The sequence below is a fragment of the Lissotriton helveticus genome (genome assembly GCF_964261635.1).
Source record: "Lissotriton helveticus chromosome 1_1 unlocalized genomic scaffold, aLisHel1.1 SUPER_1_unloc_21, whole genome shotgun sequence".
NCBI lineage: Eukaryota > Metazoa > Chordata > Amphibia > Caudata > Salamandridae > Lissotriton > Lissotriton helveticus.
In genome coordinates, this window is record NW_027611661.1 from 2,042,889 (window position 1) to 2,068,603 (window position 25,715).

The following is a 25,715-nucleotide window of genomic DNA, read 5'->3' on the forward strand; positions in this document are numbered from 1 at the left end:
CGGCTACAAAGGACTGCTGCCCTGGCTATCGCCCTGATTTGGACCCTTGAAGTTTGGTAGAGCGAAACGATAAGACGACTCTTCTGGTGACGTCATCGATATCTCAGTTAAGTATAAGTGGAATGTCTCCCAGTCCTTAGTTGGTCTTAGTTTGGGTATCCTTTGGGATCACTTTTGTTTGGAACTTGCAAGTTTCAAAACGAAAGGACTCGTGTATTCACGAGAAATATCGTAATCGATAATCCTTTGAAGTTTGGAGCTAGACTAGAGAGCGAAGATGCCTGGTCTTAGCAGACTTGGAAATTTGTTTTGTCTTGGTTGTAGTAAAAGGGATTCCCGATTGGAGGACTCGTGTACGGTTCCTCTGATTGGAACTCCAACGTATGAATTATATGTGAAACATGGAGTAGGCCCAATCACATATAACGAAGTGTGGATCAAATACACCAGGAAAGATGGTGTTTTAAAATGGCCCCAATATGGTAGCTTTGACACGGAAATCTTAGACAATCTCGAAGTTAAACTTTTCAAGAAGAAAGCCCGGCCGGCGATGTTTGACTCTTTCCGCCTATGGCGTAAGGAAGCCAAACAGAAGGAAATTAAATTAGCGAAGAAAAATAAGAGAGAAAGGGGTATTTCGATAATGCAAGCTGCTATGCAGTTTAAAGACAATGAAGAAGAACAGATGAGTGAGCAGTTGCACAGGCAACGTAAAATGGTAATAGATAAATGCTATCCAGTTTTGCCGCCTCTTCAGCAAGATGTAGCAAAAGAGCTTGAAAAAGATCTGTTAATGTCGCATTTGTTAAGTTCGCCACCCCCCTATGCGCAAAATGCTACGGCACCTCCGCAACCTTTAGTTGCGCAACCTGTGATTGCATTGCCTCCTGCTCCTCCACAGCACCCACCAGCTGTTCTTCAGCTGGCTCCTGCTCCTTTGGTGCAGCCTCCTCAAGGCCCACCGATCACATCTGCTTCACCTGTGCTTTCTACGACTTTGCCTAGTGCACCTTCTATTTCTCCTGATGCTCCCTCTGCTATTGCCTCTGCTCCTGCCTTATCTCACCCTGTTTTTCCGCCCGTTCTTCCGTCAGTTTCTCCTTCCGTTCGACAGAGAATGGCCAACACTGTTACTAATCTTTTCTCACTTTATTTCGGGTCGCCTAATACGACCCCTAACACGGAACGAAGACAGTTGCGGAGTCAACTGCCTGACTATCGAGAGAGAGATTTACTGAATCGTTTAGCGCATAAATGGGTTATCGACGCTGTAAGGTATGATGTAGAGTCTGTCATGGAAGTCTTCCGTCAATGGGAAGCACCAAAGCAGAGATATGTTTTTGAACAAATGTGTGTTTTTCTCTGTGAAGATTTGGAAGACAATGATCTGGAATACAACCCGCCCGAGTTGTGTCGTGTGCGGTTCGAGTTCGCAGAGGGCATGATCGTAGGTCCCGATGTCGAGAGAGCGGTTGAGACATTGTTGTCGTATCGGAGTAAGGGGGGCACTTCTCGATCACTATTTGAGCGTGACGCATCCGGTAGGAAAAAGGCGCGACAGTACCCCATGAGAGAAGTCCCTCCAGTATGGAAGGAGGAAGTAGCAGCTGGTCCTGGTAATGTTCCACCACTTGTGCCAGCACATTTTCAGCGTGTGTGGGTACATGTTCCTTGTAAGCGAGCTGAAGTTTTGGCCCTTAAACAGACATTGCCTGATCCCCGTAAAAATCCCGCAGGGTATTACAAAGAGTTGTCACAGACTGCTGGGTCATGTATCATGAATTTAGCAGACATAGACATGTTGTTTGGGAACGTTGTTCCACAGCCTCTATGGGGAAAGATTCGTCATGCAGATCATGATCAGGAGTTAGGTGACTCATAGGCTAATATTACTGCTGCAGATGGCCGACAAGTTGGTGGTGCTAAGCCTGAGCCTTTAGTAGCTGAACTTCCTGGTAAAATAATTGATTACATGAAAACGATAATGCCTGCGATGCGTGTAAACTGGGATAAGTTGTCTGCATGTAAGCAGAAGAAAGATGAAACGGTGTCTGATTTCTTCACCAGGTTTGAAGAAACGTTTGTCGACCACAGTGGTCAAGATATGAGCACAGAAGGTGGTCAGCGTTTGTTCGTTGATAAATTCGTGCACAATCTGCTTCCAGAGTTGTGTAAAAAGTTAAAAGACTCAGAGAGTTCATGGGCAGTTTCCTCTTCAGCACAGATATTGGCTACTGCACAATATTACGAAAATCGAGACAAGGACGAGAAAGATAGAGCAGAAAAGAAAACTAAGGAGCTGAAAACGAAGGTTTTGTTACAGCAAGCATATCCGCCACGTGGTGGTGGTGGCCAGAATAATGGTGGTCAGAATAATTATCAGAGTAATTATCAGCAGCCTCAACAGTATCAGAGGAACTCGCTAAGAGTTGAGTATACTCAGCCACGCGTTCCTGTAGGCCCCAACCAGTGGTCGTATTGCAAGGAAGAGGGTCATTTTAAATATAGCTGCCCTATTCTGTTACAGCGCGCGAATGGTGTTTCAAACACAAGAGGTAGAGGTGTTCAGCAAGCGCCTAGAGGTAGAGGACGTGGAAACGTCCCCCAGAACGCATGTCCCCTTCCACCTCAAAATTCTATGAATAGGTTCGATCAGCAGAATAACGCATCTGGTAGGACAGCTCAGTACTATGCTGATGATTACTATACAGAAGATGAGCATTGGGAAGGTAATGATTGCTAGGACAGCCATAGACAAAGAGAGGGAGTTGTTTCAGTTCCAGTAGATCAGAGTGGACCATACGTTGAGGTGATTACATCAGGTGTGTCAGAGCCTTTTCTGTTGGATACTGGTGCTACAAAGAGTTCTATTATGCACTCTAAACTCCCTGGCGCACCTTTGTCTGGCGAAATGAATGTATCAGTGGGATTTTCTGGCGCCCCGGTTAGAAATCCGATTTCTGACCCTTTGTCTCTTTCTGTTGGTCCTTGTGAATTCGAAGCACCCCTTATTCTGACAACAGGTTGTGGTGAAAACTTGTTGGGATTTGTTGGACTTTGGCCCTTAGGGCAGGTTCACCCCTAGACTTTTTGCTTGAAATGGTGACCTGGAGATGGTGATTTTTGGATTGTGCGCACTTTCACTGTGTCCCAGTGGAAAGTGCGTGCGCACTCTGAGTGCATGTGCTGAGCTAGGCCTGCCCGCCCATAGGAATGCATGGGGAATGTATGTGTCCCTGGTAGTTCCTGATGCGTGGGGTGTACAGGCTTGAGTCTGGTATGTGTGAACTCGTGTGAGTGAATGCTGCGCAACGGTGTATGCAGCATGTATGTGTCTAGTAGCGAAGCGCCATTTCTAGACATGGCTGTACGTGTGCTGTGAGGGTGCTGGCGTGTGATTGGCTGGAGCTGGCTGGCATGCCAGGCTCCAGGAAGTCTGGATGGGTCTGCCCGGTGGTGAGTGGGAGATTAGCATGAGTGATGTGTGGGAGGAGTGTACCTGTGTCCTGGATGGGCTGGGTTTTCCCCACACAATGCTGGCTCCGCCCCCCTGTGGTGTGTCTAATGACCCAAGCCCTGCCAGTGAATAGAGAGGGTGGTTGAGGTAAACAGAGTACTCAAGAACCAGCTGCGACTGGTTCCGCCCCCACTCTACACCCTTGAACAAAGGAATGCACTGTATAAAAATGGGGCTGTGTCCCCACTGAAGTTGTTCTCTTCCAGGATCCTGAGGGGGCTGTTGCTGCTGCTGCTGGGCCAGAGGACCGCCACTTGGGCTGTCTCCCTGCCTGGAGACCCAGTGTGCTGGCTCTGGGCCCAGCCTTGCCCCCTGCCCCTTGAAAGGACTTTTGCTGGACTTTGGGCTGTCCTCTAGCGCTGGGAGCGCTGGAATTGCCTCTTAGCGCTTGGAAGCGCTTGCAGATCCCTCCTAGCGCCTGGGAGCGCTTTATTTCGTCCTAGCGCTGGGAGCGCTGTAGTTTGTGCCCCCCTAGCGCTTGAGAGCGCTTGATTTTGTCCAGCAGCGCCTGGGAGCGCTTCTGTAAGGCAGGTGCCCACCCTGCACTTCGCGGCTCGAGCGGCTGCCCACGCCGCATATTTGTTTGATTTATTGGATTCACGAGGGAGCCCACTCCTCGGATCCTGGGAAGCCGCCTGCCTGCCTAAAAAGCGAGCCGCCGCGCTGCCCGCGGCGACCCGGAAGCACTGGGCCGGCTGACCAATCGCAGCGCGGCCCGAGACAGGCAACCCGGAAGTCCCACCCCCCGCAGCAGAGAAGCTGCCGGCCGGGTTCCCGAGGCTCCCCGAGTGGAGAGGAGAGCCCCGGGACAAGAGGAGAGCACCACGACTCAAGACGAGTCCCGCCGGTGGAGAGAGGAGCCGGTGAGAGGAACCGCCGCCCCAGAAGCTGACCGGGGAGCGGAGAGAGCGTCTAAGAAGCAGCCGGTGAGTGCTGGTGCTTGGGAAAGGAGAGGGGGGCGTCGGGACACATTGCCGGTGTCCGCCCCGCCCCCTCTCATTAGCGCGACCTCGCTCTTTGTTCTCTGAGCCCAGAGGAGGCTCACGGGGGCCTCTGTCTTGCTTCAAGAGCCCAGAAAGGCTCATAACGGCGGCATTTGTTTGTTGGAGCCTGCGAGGCTCAGGGGCATTTTTCTTGGAGCCACGAGGTGCCCCGGGGGCACCAGTTGTTTTGCAGAGCCCAGAGAGGCTCGTGAGCCCCCCCCCCCCTTTGTGTTTTGAGCCCAGAGAGGCTCAAGAAGGGCATTTAGTGTTCGATGAGCCTAAGAGAGGCTTGAGGCACTACCAGTGTTCCGGGTCCCCCGTGAGGGACCCCCACAGCCCAGTGAGGCTGCATCTGTGATTCCTTTTGAGCCCAGAGAGGTTCTAGGGGAAATTCTATTTGCCAGAGCCTACGAGGCTCAAGTGGGTGGCCACATCCTCCTCAATTGCACCAGTTGCCCAGCACTTTGTGGGCAACTGCTACGTTTAGGACCCTGACTTTGGACACAGGGCGTCCTAGCCCCAGAGAGGCCAGTTGGCCTAGGGACAGTCACAGGTGGTGACTTACGTGAGTTTGGCGCAGTTGGTATTTGTTCTGCACCTCTGAATGTATTGATTATGCGTCATGTGCCTTACACCTCTGAATGTATTGTGATGCATCATGTGTTTTCCCCCTTACACCTCTGAATGAATGTTATGCATTGCATCATGTGTTTTCCTCTTACACCCCTACAGGTATTGTAATACATAGGTGGTTGTTTTCTCCCTAGTACAGGTGGTGCTAGTGAGGTCCTGGTTACCAGTGATTACTGGTTGTGTGCTATTTTGTGCTATATTCTATGTACTAAGTGCTATTTCTGAAAGTGCTACTTCTGATTCCTGACAGTGGTCCAGGTGGCCCTGTCTTGTAAATATCCCCTTGTAAATTCTGCCCGTGCCTCTGGCACATTGTAAAGTGTGTGTTTTATCTAATGTGTTTTGGTGTAATACAAAGGCTATTTTTTATATAACCTTGTGTGGAGTTTCCTTTGTGGTGGGCCTTTGGTTGTTGTTGCTGGGGTGCGTGCGCAAATACTTAGCCTACATCGCCTCCAAGTTTAGCCTTGCTGCTCGCGCCACGTTACCTAGAGGGTGAGTAGGGGTTATCTTGGCGTGTAACTCCCTTGCCCTGACTTGGGTGTGGTGGTCTCTGACTGACTTTGGCGAAAGCCTTGGCCAGCCGGAGATCCCATTTCCAACAGGATTGGATCTGTTAAAAAGATTGCATGCGACTTTGTACTGTTCTCCTTCAGGAGTACAACTTACTTTAGGTAAGAAAGTGGTTTCTCCAATGTATTTGTCAAGGGATAAACTTCCAACAGAATTGTCGTTTCTTCCTGATATTCTTTGGGCTACTGGTCCTAATGATGTGGGTTTTTTAGAAATACCACCATATGTTGTAACATTGAAAGCCAATGTTAAAATGCCACGAATTCCCCAATATAAAATCTCTAGTGAAGGTGAAAAAGCTTTGCTAGCGATCGTTTACGCTCTAATTGAAAAAGATGTAATTGAAGAGACAAGAGGCAACGTTTGCAATAGCCCTGTACTGCCTGTTTTAAAACGAACTGATCCTTCCCAGCCACCTGTTTACAGATTTGTGATTGATCTTAGAGAGGTCAATAAAATAGTCGTACCACAATTTCCAGTTGTTCCTGACATTACTGCCCTATTAACTATGATTCCAGCTTCTGCCACCTGGTTTTCGGTGATTGACCTGAAGAATGCTTTCTTCAACATCCCGATTGCTGAGGAGAGCAGGGATATTTTTGGCTTCAGTTTAGGAGGACGAAGCTTCCGCTTTAAACGAGCTCCACAGGGCGACTGTGAAAGTCCATCAATATATAGTCAAGCTTTAAAAACACAGCTTGATATGATTGTTTTACCTGAAGGTGCTACTCTTGTACAGTATGTTGATGATTTGCTTATTGCTGCAGATACTGAGGAAATATGTAAGAAAGCCACATTGTCATTGTTGCGTCATCTGTGTGATTTGCATCACAAGGTGTCACTTTCCAAATTGCAATATTGTCGACAAGAAGTGACCTACTTAGGTCATCTCTTATCGAAGGAGGGAAGGAAACTGACCCCAGAAAGAATTCAGGCAATAGCGAAATTGAGTGTGCCAAGAACACAGAGAGAAGTGCGTGCTTTCTTGGGTATTACATCATATTGCAGACAGTGGATACCAAATTTTTCGTTATTAGCCAAACCTTTGGTGGCATTAACGTGTAAAGATACACCCAATCCTGTTCCTTGGTCTGAAGAGTGTCAGAAAAGTTTTTTTGAATTGCGCACAGCATTATGTTTGGCTCCTGTGTTGGGTACCCCCAACTACAGTAAGCCCTTTACATTGTATGTCCATGAGAAACAAGGCTGTGCATTGTCAGTGCTGACACAGTTGTTTGGAGACAAACAGCGTCCATGTGCATATTTTTCATCGACTCTGGATCTGGTAGCTAAAGCATTGCCAAGTTGTTTAAGAGCAACAGCGGCAGCAGCTGTTTCTATTCGACAGTCTGCGGGTCTAGTGATGAATAATATGTTAGTCGTGATGGTTCCACATGCAGTGGACACGTTGTTAAACAGAACCAAGACACAGCACTTAACTAGTTCTCTATTGTCATGTTATGAATTAACCTTGTTAGCAAGTCATGCGCACATAAAAAGATGTAGCACGTTAAACCCAGCTACGTTGTTGCCAATTGCGGAGGAATTGAATTCTTCAGAACAGCATGATTGTTTTCTTAGAACAGAAGAAGAAACGAAAGGGAGAATAGATCTCCAGGACACTCCTCTTGCTGAATGTGATGGTACATTGTGGGTGGACGGTTCATGCTTCAAGCTCCCGAATGGTGATACGACTGCAGCATATGCTGTCACGACTTTGCATACAATTGTTGAAGCTGCACGTATTCCACATAATTCAGCTCAAGCAGCAGAATTGATTGCACTTACGAGAGCATGTGTGTTGTCAAAAGGAATGAAAGTGACTGCCTATAGCGACAGTCAGTATGCATTTGGTGTGGCTCATAGTTTTGGACGATTGTGGAAAGAACGTGGGTTCCTGACTTCGCATGGAGCTAAGATTCAGCATGGTCAGTTGGTGAATGAGCTTCTTGAATCACTAACCTTGCCTCTGCAAGTGGCGATTGTGAAATGTAGTGCTCACAAGAAGGTGACTGATGATGTTGGTCGTGGAAATGCATTTGCTGACGAAATCGCGAAAGAAACTGCAAGGAATGTGATGAGCCGAATGTATGTTGCAGGCCCTGCAAGATTTGTTGGTGATGTTGGAATATGTGAAGACACGATAGAGAGTGTGAAGTCTATTCAAGCTGAGGCTACAGAGAAAGAGTTGAGCATGTGGAGAGAAAGTACGGGTAGAATGGATGCAAATGGTTGTTGGGTTTAAATTGTCAGAGCATCAGAGATGGTTCTTACCCGATGCATATGTGCTTGCAGTGGTTACAATGGCTCATGGAATGGCTCACATCAGTGTGAAAGGGATTTGTAAGTCGTTGGCTCCAGTATGGCAAAATTCAGGAATTCCCAAGTGTGCAGAGAATGTGGTCAAGAATTGCATGGTGTGTCTGAAACACAATCCTGGTAGGGGAACCCCAACTCCAGCTGGTCATTTTGCACCTCCTATGTATCCGTCTGAGGTTTTGCAGCTAGATTTCATCCACATGGAGAGGTGCAACAATTTAAAATACGTACTCGTTGTTGTTTGTGCCTTCTCAAGATGGGTAGAAGCATACCCCCTAAAAGACAATACTGCCTTATCCACAGCTAAAGCCCTTGTGAAAGAGTTCTTCCCCAGATTCGGAATGCCTAGAATGGTCTGGAGTGACAATGGAAGTGAATTTGTGGGTCGAGTGATGAAAAAAGTATGTGAAGGGCTAGGCATTCAGCAAAAGTTCCACGCTGCAAATCACCCCCAATCAGCTGGATTAGTAGAATGTTACAATGGCACGCTTAAGTTAAAATTGGCCAAAATTCAAGCGAGCACAGGTCTTAAATGGCCTGACGCTCTCCCTCTAGCACTCCTATCCACCAGAATGACTGTGGATTCGCGAGTTGTGGAAAAGTGAATTTTGCCTCGCCATGTGTGCCTACGTGTTCCCCATCATATGTTATATGTGCATGATCGATATGCATATATCCCCTTATGATCGATTAAAGACGCAATTATAGTTGTGTCCAACTCTAGTATGCCAGTTTCCAGTTCTCGTGAAAGCAACGAGTATTAGGCCTATGTTGCCACGTTTTACAGTGTGCACGTTAATTCATCGCATTGTCCCCGTTCCTAGGCCTCAAAAGGGCCCGGACACCAGATTCAAGCTCCAGTCTCCTGAACCCACTCCGAGGAGCGATACAGCCCCCACCTGCATCCCTGACCCTTCACTTTTTTCCTGCCAAGCAGCGCGGTGCCCGGCCTGGCTCTGCCTGCCTGTCTGCCAAGAATATGTTATGCTTCTAGTTATCAGTCCAGCCTCTCGTCTTCGCATTCCTAAGCTACTGAACCGCATAAACAGTTTCAGCTATAGTCTAGTCTTTCTGTCTCCATGAAAGAGAGTTACTGTATTAATATTCATAGAATATTCATAGCACACGCAATACATGTAGAATAGATACATGCACCAGCCTTAGTGTCAAGTAGCCTTTGCCCCGATAACTTTTAGATTCTATCAACATGTACTCCAAACACCAGATACCAGATACGCTATAGGTACATGTCGTCCTGACACCGCAGACTTTAGTCTCCTCTTCTAGTGCAGAAGTCATAGCCCCAGTTCTCCCCGGTAACACGTCATTGCCCGTTTGCGCGCACCACTAGGTTAAAGGTCCCAGCTGCTCAGGTAGCCCCCTCCATGTTTCCGCCCATTCATGACACTTCTATGACGTTTCTCATCACATGTCTCAGTGCACGCCCTGTGCACGCCTTCTTCTTCCACCCATGTGTTCTTATCTTACGTTTGTCACAAGTTACGCCTACTGTATGTAATGTAATGTAATGTTTTACTATATATATACTGCACTGTCGATGAAATGGGGCAGCTGCCTTCCTTCCTTCCTACTTTATTTCAGGCTGTCCCGTTCCAGTCCCTTCCTTTTTGCCTGAATAAAGCCTGTTCAACTCGGACACATCGGATCCTGCCTCTTATTTATTGAGCTATCTGTTATTGTTAATATATTCAAAAATAGTACCGGTAATTAATTATTTATTTACCACATAATGGCGCCCGAATAGGGACGAGCCCCTTCCTCACGCGCTGGCGATGCTACGCAGGCCCCCTGACCCTCTGCAGCTGTGACGGAACTCTACTGCGCACCGGCAGATATTTCTGCTTCAAGTCTCCGTCAGGCCCACGGAGGAGACGGAGACTGCGGTCCGACATCCAGACGAAGCGGTGTGGAATGCGGTTCGTCCCGACCAGAGCCCAAGCCGAGAGAGCAAGGTCCGAAGTATCCGGAGGCCCACCTGTATCAGAAGTCCGAAGTTCGTAGTCCGACGTCGTAGCAGTCCAGTCCAGTCCGAGGCCTTCCAGTGTCTGCTTCCCGGTGAGTACCGTCGCGGGGGAAGTATCTAGACAGGATCATTAGTTTGTTCCTGGTCCGTTGGGTTTGGGTACACAGATCCAGTCCGAAGTATTCACCTAGGTGGATACGGTCCGACGTGTCTCTTTATGGGACCGGTATGTTCTGTACTGTTTTAGCAGTGCATCCAGTAATTCTAGTAAGTTTCGTTCTCGAGAAATTCATGTGTTCTGTTTTCAGTGTATCAGGTATTATTCTGTTCGAACTGTTATTTATGTATTTTTATGTCGTGGTATGAGAGATTTGTATGCTATTTTATTACTGTGATTATTGTGTATTGTGTTCCAAGTGTATTACCGAAATGCCTCTGTTCTCGAAATTACGTCAGTTAAAGACCAGAAAAGGGTTACTCGAAGAAGCAGTTCCTGTCCCTCCTAGGGACAGTCCAGGACATTTTATGTATCACAAGCATGGCTTAGATGCCATAATATATCTAGACTTATGGGCGGACTATACTAAGGAACTAGGAGAGAAATATAGATGGCCCGTATCAGGTACATGGGATGCCGAGTGCATCATGCGAGTAGAAGAAGCATTATGGAAAAAGAAAGCCAGACAGTCCCAGAAAGATGCCATCGAGTTATGGCGCAAAGAATCTCATAAAAGAACCGAAAAGGAATTCAGAAAAACAGAATTAAGTAGGGAATCCTCAGAAAGAGCCCAAGAAAGGGAATTAATCGAAGAAGGTGAACGAGTTAGAGCAGAACAGTCAGATAGACAGAGAAATGCCCTTATTAAAGGCATGTATCCTCTTCTTGCCGAGGGCTTGCCGAAAGCAACCCCGGAAGCACCCTGTAATTTACCGCCGCCAATGGTCCCGACTAAGCTACGTCATAAACCGACCGCAGCTGATATTTTTCTTTCGTCCTATTTGGACGACACAGTCCCAGCCTATGCAAATCCTGTTCCGCCTGCTCCCGTTAATAATGTAATTCCTGTCCCGCCAACTACTGTTCCCGGGGGCCAAGTTCATGTTCCAGCACCCCCGGACCAGCCCACAGTACATGTACCCGTTATGCCAGTCACTCTACCAGCCCGTACAGTATTCACCGACGATTCTAGTTTGGGTGCCGCGGGGGGAGGTTCTCCTCGTACCCCGCCTCAACCAAGACGTCTGACGCTACATGAACTAGCGTTACAGCGTACGCTAATAGTGTCTACATATGTAGATATCATGCGAGGTCTTACTGAATGTCGTTATGATCCAGTTCCAGGCGAGGATCACATGGTCATATATTCATTACGTTTAAGACGGGTTGCCGGCTATTTGGACACCCTGCCCGACATGGGAGAGCATCTAGACAGAATATATCGTTTTATCCGTACAGGAGAGAATCCAGGAAGTATTCACGAAGCCATGGTTCAAAGAAAAGTCGAGACTCAGCTCATGATTTTAAAGTTTTTGATTAACTGTTTAATAAGAGAGCAAGATTGTCCAGAAAAAGATCAAGAAGAACTGAAAGTCCTGACTAGGTGGAGTGACAATATAGCCGATGGAAAACACAAGACACAAGGTTGTATAGAGAGTATGTACAAGAAAATTCGTAGGGAAATCATAACTATACACGAGAAACGAGAAGCCAAACAAGCAACCGAGAAAGAATATGACTCTTCTACTGAGGAGGTAGACAGCGAGAATCCCGACAGAATAGCGTATGTAGGTAGAACTAGACTTTCCGACCGACATTCACGTCTAGATTACAAGAAAACTTTTCCTCCTCCAGTACCAGAACAGTGTTCTCTTGAACAAGTATTCCAAGCTACCGATCACATTCTGAAATCACGAATAGGTTATAGCGAGCTTAGTACAATGCATGAACAAGAACTAGCCCGATCAGCAGTCCGATGGACTAGTGATTCTACCACTTTTCCAGATGAAATAGTGGCTCAAACTTTTCTGAAACTGCCCCCAGCCGAGCAACGTCTGGTGGGTATGTATATGATCCAGCACCTCATTACGCTGTATGAGGAACAACATTCTGATCCAGGTCCGCTACATGATATATTGAACGAGTTACTCCAATATAGATGGAAAGGTCTAGGTACCGATTTAATTAGTGTCATTCTAGAACAGCGCCACAAATACCGAACGTTTCTGAATCCACATTTTGTTCACGTCTCACCCCCAGAAAGTAAATCATTCTACATAGACAGACAGAATCCGTTACGAGAAGTACATCCAGTCAAGAAGGAGGGGGGTGGTCTAGAACAAGTATTTGTTTACACCCCTATCACGAAAATAGAACTCTTAGAAATGAAAAAGTTAATTCCCTGTCATGATAAAGACCCAGCAGGGTTTCACCGTGAATTAAAGGACATGCTCCGTATGGGAGAATACACGTATCCTGATATCATTAAAATGTTAAAAGTCCTGTTGCCTGTGGGCATATATGAAAAACTCAAAGAAAAAGAATGGGAGGTGGGAGAGAAAAAGATAGATTGGACAGCTTTAGAAACTGAAGATAATACACGAGTATCAGGTACCGGTCTTGGGGATAAAGCTAAAGCTTTGCCCGAATTGTTAATACAAGTTTTACCAAGATTACTAGCCACGAAAAAGGAAGATTGGGATGCCATCTCAGCCTGTAAACAGAAACAAGACGAAGACACTAGTGATTTTTATTCTAGATTTGAGAAATGTTTTATTATTAATAGTGGTCTGAAAACAAGTAGTGAATCGTACCCTCATCTGTTTGTTACCAAACTAGTCGAGAATTCAAGTCCACAAGTTAAAAATCGAGTACTGAAAGTCGAAAGTACCTGGCAAGCTAATACTCCGTCACAGATGCTCCAGATGCTCCAGTATCACCAGAACAGAATCAGGGAAGAGCAGGAACACGAAAGGAGACGTATGAAAGACACAAAAATGAAAGTACTAGTTGCACAGTCTGTTCCACAAGACAGTCAGAAGAGGGGTCCGAATCAAGCCAGTCATCCTGCAGCTCCAGTTAAAGGGACATGCAATTACTGTAAACAGCCAGGTCATTTTATAAACGAATGTGCAGCTCTGAAACATAACATAGCTACTGGTAAGACTAAAGAAAGACCACGTCCTCCTAGACAAGAACAAGTTTCACAGACTTCCCAGCCACCACAGAATACACAACAGACAGTTACAGCACCGCAGCCTATAGCTGCAACACAGCATGTTACACAGCAGATGTACCAGTATGCACAGCCAGAGTATCCAGATTATCAGCCATATTCATGAAACAGCCTAGAGAGGGAGGTAGGCTTGCCTCTCATCGAGATTCCTGTAGATCAAGAGGGTCCCTATGTACACAGTCAAATATTAGGGAAAGACAGAAAGTTTCTGATTGATACAGGGGCAAGTAGGACTACCATCAGTCATGACGAGGTTCCAGGGGCTCCGCTCTCAGGCTCTAGAAATGTTTCCCTTGGATTTTCAGGAAAGCCTATTGTTAATGAAATATCGAAACCAGTTACTCTAGAAGTTGGTCCATTGTCCCGAACTACAGACTTGTTACTCACGAAATCCTGCCCAGAGAATCTGTTAGGCATTAAAATACTGAAAGAATTAGGAGCAGTAATATGCTGCTCCCCAGAGGGGGTACGTTTGTTTCTCCGTGATTTCAAAGGTCATTATGTATTACGTGATTTTGATCCAAGATTATTGAATGTACCACAGCATTTATGGGCGCAAGGTCCAACTGATGTAGGTTGTATGCATATCACACCCCATCGTGTCACTCTGAAGAAAAGTGTTGTATTACCACGAATCAGACAGTACAAATTGCCACCTGAGGCTGTAGCAGCCTTATCCAAAATTATTGACGAACTTATTGTTCAAGGAGTGGTTGTAGAAACTGACTCCAATGTATGTAATTCTCCTATCATTCCAGTCCTGAAACGTACTGATCCAAATGCACCTCCAGTTTATCGATTAGTGATTGACCTTCGAGAACTTAATAAATGTATCATACCCCAGTACCCAGTAGTCCCTGATATTTCCTCACTCTTGACAGCCATTGATTCTGAAGCCACATTCTTTACAGTTATCGATCTCAAGAACGCATTCTTCAGTGTCCCCATTCATCCAGACAGCCAGTTCCTTTTCGGATTCTGTTTAAATGGAAGAAGCTATAAATTAACACGAGCTCCTCAAGGTTTCACAGAAAGTCCTAGCATTTACAGTCAAGCACTTAAAAGACAACTAGACAATATTCACATGCCAACTGACACTGCCCTGCTCCAGTATGTCGATGATCTACTGATCACAGCCCGTTCTGAACGTGACTGCGAACGTGCGTCACTTACAGTTCTGTATTTCCTGGCCGAGATGGGGCACAAGGTGTCCCCTTCCAAATTGCAATTCTGTGTCCAGCAAGTGGTCTACTTAGGACACTTACTGTCCAAGAGGGGTAGGCAGTTGACACCTGACCGTATCCGGTTAATAGCACGTCTTCCACAGCCCAAGACACAGAAGGAGGTACGAGCTTTTATCGGCCTCACTTCTTACTGCAGACAATGGATTCCTCAGTACGCATTTCTAGCCAAGCCACTGATACAGTTAACGACACAGGAGGCAGCCGTATCGACTGTCCTCCCTTGGACCCAGGAACATACACTTGTTTTCAATGAATTAAAGAAAGCTTTATGTAATGCACCTGTTCTAGCAACACCGAACTACAGTAAGCCTTTCACACTTTTCGTTACTGAACGTGATGGTACTGCATTATCTGTTCTCACACAGGATCAAGCAGGACAATACAAGCCCTGTGCTTATTTTTCTAGCACATTAGATCCGGTGGCCCAGGCTCTGCCTGCGTGCCTCAAGTCAGTTGCAGCCACAGCTCTAGCTATCAGACAAAGTGATTCCATAGTGTTAGGACACTCCCTGACAGTACAAGTTCCACACTCCGTGGAAGTTCTTTTAAACCGAACTCAGACCCAGCACTTGACAATTGCACGTTTAACAGGTTATGAACTGACACTGTTCCAGCCACACATAGAAATCAGACGCTGCAACATTTTAAATCCAGCTACACTGTTACCATCAGTTACTTCAAATCCTGCCACACATGACTGTGTGGAAGTTGTTAACACCATGACAAAGCCAAGACAAGACTTGACAGACATTGCACTACCCGATCCCGACCTGACACTTTATGTGGATGGTTCATGTATGAGAACAAGTACAAGAGAACTAGTAGCCGCGTATGCAGTGACTACTGAAACCAAAGTTATAGAAACACATCGTATAGACACCCTGTCTGCTCAAGCAGCAGAGCTTGTCGCTCTGACCCAAGCCTGTATACGTGCCAAGAACCTGAAAGTTAACATATATACAGATTCACGTTATGCATTCGGAGTCGTACACGACTTTGGAGTGCTCTGGCAAGAAAGAGGTTTTATGACTTCTCATGGAACCAAGATTCAGCATGGCCCCCTCATTCAAGCTCTGTTAGATGCAATACATTTACCGACAGCTATCGCTATCATGAAGTGCAAGGCACATACGAAAGCCACTGATATCATTTCCCAGGGTAACGATCTAGCAGATCGAACAGCCAAGCTCACAGCTCAGACTCCAGACATTCCAGTTAACACGACACCGACACTCACTCCAGATCAGACTACTTGTATGACAGTTAAGGACCCAACACAAGATGTCATAGATATACAGTTACATGCTACTCCCGATGAAATCAAGAAATGGTCTGAACAAAGAGGGGTCCAGACAGATCAAGGATGGTTGACAAAGGGAAAAGCCACATGGTTTCTCCCCGACTCTATGGTTCAAGTCATTATTAACACCGCACATAGTCCAGCACACTTAGGAGAAAAAGCCATGTTAGACAGCATCCAGAACATCTGGTTCAACAAGCATTTACGAGCAGCAGCCAAACAGAAAGTGCGTACCTGCATGATCTGTTGTCAGTTCAACCCAGGTAAAGGTGTCCCGGTGGAACAAGGTGGATTCCATCCTCCCGACCACCCTTTTGAAGTCCTCCAGATGGATTATATTCAGATGGAGCGATGTCGAGGTTTCAAGTATGTCCTCGTAGTTGTATGCGCTTTGTCCAGGTGGACAGAAGCCTATCCAGTTCCAGATTACACAGCTGCGACCACTGCCAGGCAGTTGGTTCGTGAGTTCTTTCCCCGCTATGGATTACCTAGGGTCGTGTATTCAGATAACGGCCAGCCATTCTCATCCGAGCTCATGAAACAAGTTTCCCTTCTGTTAGGGTACCAGTGGAAGTTCCATTGTGTACGCCATCCTGAAGCAGCCGGTCTCGTAGAGAGACATAACCAGACCCTGAAAATCCGAATTGCAAAAGTGTGTGCAGAGAAAGGTGTAGATTGGATAGTAGCACTGCCAGTCGCCCTTTTCTATATGAGAATGGTCGCTCACTCCCGTTCAGGTCTATCTCCCTATGAGATAGTGTTTGGTCGTCCCCCCAATATGTGGGGTACACCTAGACCCCGTACCATAACTGATGTTGACAGTAATATGCTGACAGATTACCTTGCCTCCTTGATGTCTGCACTACAATCTTGTCGTTCACAGGTTGCCGCTGCATTCCCAGACAACACCGAAGTGAAGCCGCATGAAGTCGTCCCGGGTGATTTTGTGCTTATAAGGAATTTTGATCGTTCAAGTCCGCTGGAGCCCCGCTGGAAGGAGCCCCGCCTCGTCCTCCTCACCACCCGGACAGCAGTTAAAATTGAAAACCGAAAAGGGTGGCTACACGCGAGCCACGTAAAGAAGTTTCATGGACTTAAAGCAAAAACTTTTCTCAAGGACTGCCCCGTTCTCAAGGACTGCCCAGAAACTGAATTTAAACTTCCCCTGTTAGAGAAAACTCCGCAGCAGGAGTATAAATCCAAGTTGAGGTCTAGTAAGTCAGCCAGTTTAATTGTCTAAGTCCCTCTCGGGTGAAACGGTTAGACAGGTTCCTGACATGTATAAGACAGACCCACACAGTGAGAGAGTTAGTCAAAACTCTAAGAGAATACACTATCGAAAGAATCTTTGCAGTAGATGCATAGTCACTCTGTTCTTTTTATTTTTCCTGAGCCTTATGGTTACATGCATAAGTTATGCTTTACATTTATGTTTTCCTATTTCACATGTACATATGTTTTCTAATGTTACAGTAGAGCACACATTTAGTGACCTGCCTCCTCACGAGTTATCCTATTGTCTTGCTATGCGTAATAATACTTTTATCCGAATGCTGCACTATTCACACCAGACCAGCAATGCCACTAATTGTTGGGTGTGTGGTCGACTCCCCCCTTTCCAGACACCGAAGGGAGTTCTGCCACTCTTTCCTTATCCGTTTTCACATAATGGTTCGTGTGGAGCATGGTCCACGTTAACGTCATCCTCAACTGATATGTCCCTTCTGAATAGAACATGTTTCCCAGACAAGCAAGGTCTTTCCCATAGAACAGGGTTAGATCTAGAAAATGAAGTATATGATCTAGGTAATTATTCCTCGAATTTCATGGTTTTGAATGTTCAGTCCGATACTACTCCAGATTTGCCTGCTATTTCAGTACTACCAGTTAAAGGCGAATTATGTGTCAGAAAGAATGGTTCCGCACATGTAGGACATAGTGATTGTACTACTATGGTCGAGTATAGTGACAGTGGGAAATGTATTTTCAAAGCCTCACGTCATTCTTATTTTGTTTGTGGTCAGACCGCATATGTTCGTCTGCCCCTCGATTGGGATGGAACATGTTATATTGCCTTCCTACTGCCACCAGTTTTTCTAGCCCCATCCGATTATCACAGAAACACACATCTAGTACACTTTAGACATAGAAGGGAGACTGAGTCCCCAATTGTCGATCAAACCGAAACTGCTCTAGAACAATATCAAGACTTCAATAAAGGTTTCTTTTTCTTTATAGGTCCTGTCCAGAATAGTAAATTAATACGTAGGTTAACCAGAACCCTTGAAGCAGTAGTGAATGAGACTACTTCCGCTCTAGGTAACTTAACTGTAGAACAATCTGCTATTAGATTTGTCGTGCTCCAAAATCGTCTCGTTCTTGACGTCATACTGGCCGATAGAGGAGGAGCTTGTAGAGTCATCGGATCTAGTTGCTGCATTTTCATTCCTAATAACGCGCCGTCTGTTTATTCAGCTATAACCAGACTTCATAAAATTGCCCATCAGTTACACCAGAATCCAGGCACCTGGACATGGTCCGGTTGGCTCTGGAGTATCATATCTGCCTGGGGATGGAAAGTATTGTCATTTCTAGGTATAGCAGTAATAATTATATTCAGTTGCTGCCTCTGTTTACAATGTGGCCCTGCGATTTGCGGCATGTGTGCTACCTCTTGTATTCCTAGTCCTAAATCCTGTTCCAAGACAATTCGAGACGAGCAAATGATGCTATATGAACAGATAGATGGTATCATGAATATTGATGTTTCCTGATGGAAACGTAGGGCACATGGAGGGAATGTGGAAAAGTGAATTTTGCCTTGCCATGTGTGCCTACGTGTTCCCCATCCTATGTTATTTGTGCATGATCGATATGCATATATCCCCTTATGATCGATTAAAGACGCAATTATAGTTTTGTCCAACTCTAGTATGCCAGTTTCCAGTTCTCGTGAAAGCAACGAGTATTAGGCCTATGTTGCCACGTTTTACAGTGTGCACGTTAATTCATCGCATTGTCCCCGTTCCTAGGCCTCAAAAGGGCCCGGACACCAGATTCAAGCTCCAGTCTCCTGAACCCACTCCGAGGAGCGATACAGCCCCCACCTGCATCCCTGACCCTTCACTTTTTTCCTGCCAAGCAGCGCGGTGCCCGGCCTGGCTCTGCCTGCCTGTCTGCCAAGAATATGTTATGCTTCTAGTTATCAGTCCAGCCTCTCGTCTTCGCATTCCTAAGCTACTGAACCGCATAAACAGTTTCAGCTATAGTCTAGTCTTTCTGTCTCCATGAAAGAGAGTTACTGTATTAATATTCATAGAATATTCATAGCACACGCAATACATGTAGAATAGATACATGCACCAGCCTTAGTGTCAAGTAGCCTTTGCCCCGATAACTTTTAGATTCTATCAACATGTACTCCAAACACCAGATACCAGATACGCTATAGGTACATGTCGTCCTGACACCGCAGACTTTAGTCTCCTCTTCTAGTGCAGAAGTCATAGCCCCAGTTCTCCCCGGTAACACGTCATTGCCCGTTTGCGCGCACCACTAGGTTATAGGTCCCAGCTGCTCAGGTAGCCCCCTCCATGTTTCCGCCCATTCATGACACTTCTATGACGTTTCTCATCACATGTCTCAGTGCACGCCCTGTGCACGCCTTCTTCTTCCACCCATGTGTTCTTATCTTACGTTTGTCACAAGTTACGCCTACTGTATGTAATGTAATGTAATGTTTTACTATATATATACTGCACTGTCGATGAAATGGGGCAGCTGCCTTCCTTCCTTCCTACTTTATTTCAGGCTGTCCCGTTCCAGTCCCTTCCTTTTTGCCTGAATAAAGCCTGTTCAACTCGGACACATCGGATCCTGCCTCTTATTTATTGAGCTATCTGTTATTGTTAATATATTCAAAAATAGTACCGGTAATTAATTATTTATTTACCACAGAGTGAAACTTAGTCCCTACGAAATAGTCTTTGGCCGCCCGGCCAACATATGGGGAGTGCCAAGGCCCACAAAGTTCAGCGACATAGAACACCCTGTTTTGCTTGATTATTTGTACGAATTGACGGCTAAATTGCGTGTTTTACACCAACAGGTGCATGATACACTGCCTCAAGTCTCTGAAGCTCCAGGACATCAGATTGACCCTGGATCCTGGGTGCTGGTCAAGAACTTTCAGCGAACAAAGAACGACCAGCCCAGGTGGACCGGCCCACACCTTGTCCTTCTTTCCACAAGATCAGCTGTTCGAGTGGAGGGGAAGAAAAACTGGATCCACGGGATCCACTGCAAGCGGATCCCTCTGCCTCTGCCGTACGACCAGTGGGTCCAGAAAGGTGTCGCTGACTCAGAGGCTGAAACCGTGCCTCGTTTCCTGCCTTTCAGTGATGCACGTGTAAAAGGAACATTGACTGAACAAGAGAGTGATGAAATTTTGCAACCAGCAGTATCACCATCAAAACGATTGAACACTACAGAGCCTGAACTCCTGTTTCAGGATCAGACAGTACTTGGAAAAAGGCGCTATAATTTGAGGCCAAGACCTATGGACAAATAAAAAAAATCTTTTCCCTCCAAGTACTATTTTTGAAAGTGCAGCTCTCCCATCTGAGAAACTTGCTTATTTTTGTTTTTCGAACCGCCATCCGGGTTCCGCTGCTAGGGCCGCGATTGCCCAAAGTCTTTGGGGTGCAGCTGACGACGTTAGGTCGACAGTTCTGGTTGGTCCAAGGGAGTTGCCCTAGACTGACAGAAGCATTCCTTAGCAGAAACAACCTCCCATCGCGGGCAGCACTTTAGAGAGGATGGAGTTTTTCGAGATGGAGAGACCTGCCAAAACCATGAACTTTAAAACCAAGATATGTAAAATAATGACAAAGAAAAGCTTTTTGATATTGTGCATTTTCATGTTATTCAGTGTGATGATATTTTTAATAAGTTATGTTTTATTCTCTTTTCGAGTAACATTTGGACCCACTACGTCGCCTATACCTCCTTCCACTGTTTCCTCACATTCTTTTCAATCCCTTCCTGAACACGAATCAGCTAGGAGATTAGAGTTTATTAATAACTCCTTTGTTCAGCTTTTGCACCAACACCAACTAGTAATGAGCACAACTAACTGTTGGGTGTGTGGTCTTATGCCTCACACAACGGATAAAGGTATCCCTTATCTGGTCCTGCCTTTCAGCCACAATGGTTCTGTGTGGGCATACAGAACAATGTTCATATATGCTCATGAGACCTACCCCCTACGTTCTGTAAAGGACAATCCTAAGAATAGTGCTCTAGTTAAGGGTATAGTCGACATGATTAAGGAAGACATTTCATATGAGACTATCCCAAGAGATGAGACACTAGTATACATAGGATGGAAAGTAACCGGATATGGAGCTACTCTGAGTGAAAAACAGCAAGCTAAGAGATCTTCCCCGATTTGGAATGTACCCCATCAGGGTCATCTGTGTCTGCAAGGTAATGGCACGAATCCCAGAGCTCAGTTAGGGAAGAGTATCTGCACTAAAATGTATGTTTTTGCAGCCCAGACTTCCCCTTTGTTTTTAGCAGCTAAGGGTACCTATTTCATCTGCCATGATAGAGCCTATACATGGTTGCCCCCTGACTTTTCGGGCTCATGTTTTGTTTCGTTCCTGTTGCCTCCCACCTACACAGCAGCGGCAGATTACCACAAGACAAGGATAGTTAGAGCTGTCTTGAGTAAAGAAGACACTGCAGGACAAGAATTTGGGGACTTCGTAAAGGGTTTTCTGCCGTTCTGGGGACCCATGGTTAACAGCAGGAACATAAGGCAATTGACAAGGGTGGTTGAGTCCACCGTAATTGAAACTGCTGGTGCCCTTAGTAACTTGACTGCTGAGCTCCAGTCGGATCGTCTTATGACCCTTCAGAACAGGGTCGCTTTAGATGTCATACTTGCAGACCGAGGTGGGATATGTAAATTGATCCAATCGAGTTGCTGTGTTTTCATTCCAGATAACGCTCCAACAGTGTACCAGGCCATCTCCAAACTGCATAAGATTTCCGAATCTATTCATGTGGATTAAGGAGATTGGTCATTAATGGGGTGGTTCTGGGAACCGATATCCGGCTGGGGATGGAAAATTCTGATGGTCATTGGGATGGTCTTAGCCATTCTTTTCCTGTTCTGTCTGTGTGTGCAGTGTGCTCCTGCAATATGTGGCCTCTGTGCTACATCATGTGTAAGAAAGCCTGTATCAAGAGACAAACTAAGTAATAGAATGATGTTACAGCAACATCTCAATGACTTTAGGAATATAGACCTGGACTCAGATTAGCATGAGATTAGGTTAAATTGCCTATGTAAGGGCAAAAGGAGGGTTTGTAGTTCTGAAAAATTCTGGACTTGTGAAGTAATTCTGGACTCGAGAATTAAACTTCATCATAGCATGACGATTTTTATATCAAAAGACCGAAAATGGCTAGTACACTATGTAGAAGCATTTTCGTCATATTCGAGTGACGATTTCCCCTCGAAATCGTCATTTTCGTCTTGAACCCTTGGCTTCCATTTTGTGCACGGCAGCCATTTTAAGGGTTGCCCTCACATAGGCTTATAATACAGCTAAATTCGATTCCAAAGGACACGTACACCTTAATTGACTTTTCTCTGACCTGGACAAGCTGAAACCATTGCCCCAGGCCGAACCTGTTTGGTCAGTTCCTCTCCCAGTGGCCGAATGAGATAGCATCAAGGCACAACAGGCCATAAACCCATTTCATCGCACACATCCTGCCGAATCTTGCTCACACCTGTCCCTGCTCTTTTCTCTCTCACTTGCTTTATGATGGGGAGGTGCCGTTTTTATTGGGGTCCCACCGATATCTGATGAGAATGTTGGGCCTTGCCGGGTAATTTGTTGTGGGCTGGACAAACAGAAATGTGGGCTGTCATCATGACTCTGCTTTTCCTTTGTAGTGAAAATATTCGAATGGTATACTATAAATGCAAGAATGTTTGCCTGAAGCACAATATTTCGTATAAAAAGAGAAGCCTGACTTTGTAAGTTTGAGCAGTCTCCTGAGAACATACATCCTGTGCTGTTGTACTTCTAGGACGCTTGTTACCTTGTTTGCAGCCAATAAAATCGATCCTTGACTTCACCTAGAAGACTCTGAGTTTCTGTGGTCTGAGTCAGGAAAGTACTCGAGGTCTTTGGGTGTATCCTGACACCGCTGGGTTACCGGTTCGGTACCGGTTCTGAAAAACCCAGTACCTCAGTACGAATCTGCTGCATTTGATGCATATTTTAGCATAATTAGCCAAAAAGGAAGAGCCTCGGCTAGTGAACTCGTCCTCGTGCTGGCCATCCCGGCTGGCTGGCTAGTGGTGTTTTAATGAGGCCTTTTGTGCGGAGAGCGCCAGCAAAGACAACAAGAAGGAAAAGCAGGTCCACAACTGCAGATCTACAATAAAACACAAACTTGAAATCTCCGATACCATCACCGTTCAAAATATTGACATGCTCTTCCTCACAGAGACCTGGATCAACGATACTTCTCACTCTATGTTTGATCTCCTATTACCCACAGGCTATTCTATATTTAGGAATGACAGAATTGACAAAGTTGGGGGAGGTGTTGCAGTCATCTTTAGAAACTCCCTTCAACTTAAGGCTTTTCCTATCAGCTCCTTCCGCACTTTTGAATGACTATCTCTTGAGCTTCAACTACTCACCCATCAGATTCCATGCCATTTACCACCCGCCTTGTAGCGGCCCCTCGTTTATGGAGGAACTCCATGACTTCAATAGCGACCAATACTGACAAAATTACAATCAGATCTTCGTGGGTGACTTCAATCTCCACTGGGGCGTACCGCAAGACTCTTCTGCGAATTTTCAGGCCACCTTCCTCTCTGCAAACGATCTTATCCAACACTGCACAGAATCAACACACTGCAAGGGCTCAATCCTGTACCTTGTTATTTCTAAAGCAGGCATGCTTTCTATCGCTACCCCTATTCATGTAGACTGGTCTGACCACCTCTCCTCATCCCATTCTCTCTTCACCTATCACACTCTATAACTCTTGGCCAACCTAAGAGGGCTACATCCTGGTTCCGTGACACTAAAAATATTGACGTTGATTTCCTCTGTGAATCAGCTTTGCTATCACTTCCAAAGCTAGACCCGAACCTAGATGTTGACAAACTCACCTACCAATGCCTCACAGTCCTTTCAGTCGAAATCAATAACATCGCTCCTCTCCAAAGCAAAAAGAAAAGGCCCACTCCCTAAGCACCTTGGTTCAACAAATCCCTCTATGAAGAAAGGAAGCACCTAAGATTCCTGGAGAAACAATGGAGGCAAGCGCCCTCCAAGGATAATTTGGCCACACTTCTTTTAGCAAGATCCAAGTACCACAAGCGCATCTTCCTTGGGAAAGTGTTGTCCTTCAGAACCCTCCTTGACTCAGCCAAAAATAGACCCAAAAAACTATTCAATCTCATCAAGAATCTTAACTGCTCTCCCCCAACCTCCAAGTTGGAGGATTCTACAAAGAAAGCAGCGGAATTCGCTATATTCTTTGACGAAAAAGTGAAATCACTTGTGGATCAGGTCATTCATCCAACAACTCCAGAGGAGCGCAAATTCTTAACCAAGTGGCAGAACTTTGACCCCATCTCTGAAGATGCCCTCCTCAATTGCATCCTCGAAACAAAGCCCTCCAACCATTCTCTTGACCCCATCCCTAGTGCCATGGCTATTGACTTCTATATCCCATCTCTTTCCTATTGCATCACTCTGGTCAACCTCTCCCTCTGTCAAGGCTCCCTTCCTGTCTCCTTCAAAACTGGGCAGGTCACGCCTCTGCTTAAAAAACCCACTACTGATGCGAATGACCTTAAAAACTTCCGCCCCATCACTAACCTACCCTTTCTTGCGAAGATCATAGAAAGATGTGTAGTGAAACAACTCTCTCGTCGTATCAAGGACAATGATCTTCTTGACAATCTTCAGTCCGGCTTCATCCAAAACTGCAGCACTGAAACAGCCCTGCTGCAAGTGATTGATGACGCGCTGCGGATACTCGATTCGGGGGGGTCTTGTCTTCTAACTCTCCTTGACCTTTCTGCAGCCTATGACACTGTCAATCACATCACTCTCCTCAACACTCTTCAACAGAGAATGGGCATGGAGGGCACTGTGCTTAAATGGCTTGCTTCCTTGCTCTCTCATAGATTCCAAATTATCAAAATAGCGGACAGTCTTTCATCTCCTTTGGCGGTAGGTCAAGGTGTTCCTCAAGGCTCTATACTTGCACCCACATTGTTCAATCTCTATTTAGAACCACTGGGAAATCTCCTAAGTAAATCCGGGATCCACTATCATCTCTATGCAGACGACACTCAAATTTACCTCAAAGTTGCCTCCACTCACGATCTCTCCGTCCTAAGCTCTACTCTAGACTCTATTCAAAAATGGATGTTAACTCATCAACTGATTCTGAATCCCTCCAAAACTGAATTCCTCCTCCTCTCCTCCTCACTTTCTCCTCCCCCGGTTCAACCATGGATGGATCAGATGAATCTACTTAACAACAAACCCATTATTGTCAACAGCGCAAAATCCCTGGGTGTCATACTCGACAAAAAACTCAATTTAATCTCCCACATCAACTCCATTGCTAAGTCTGCTCGATACCAACTGCACCTTCTTTGGGGAATTCGTCGCTTCTTCCCGGAGCAAGACCTTAAAACCCTGGTCTAATCGCTGGTCCTCTCCAGACTGGACTACTGCAATTCTCTTCTTACTGTGTTGTAATTTAACAACGATTAGGTTAAGTATTAGCAGAAGACATCCCGTATTTAGAGACTAACTTGTCCGTTGTGTGGAATCCATTTTGTATTTCTGGCAGCCATTTTGTTTGCCTTG

General features: G+C 45.9%; 1 protein-coding gene across 1 annotated transcript in view; it reads left to right on the forward strand.

The window, feature by feature from the left end:
• Positions 1-25,715, forward strand: part of LOC144805746 (uncharacterized) — a 157,195-nt gene that overhangs the window by 38,765 nt on the left and 92,715 nt on the right. Inside the window, exon 2 of the mRNA XM_078672230.1 lies at positions 21,345-21,355. Coding sequence (XP_078528356.1) covers positions 21,345-21,355 — 11 coding nt within the window. The remainder of the gene's footprint in view (positions 1-21,344; positions 21,356-25,715) is intronic.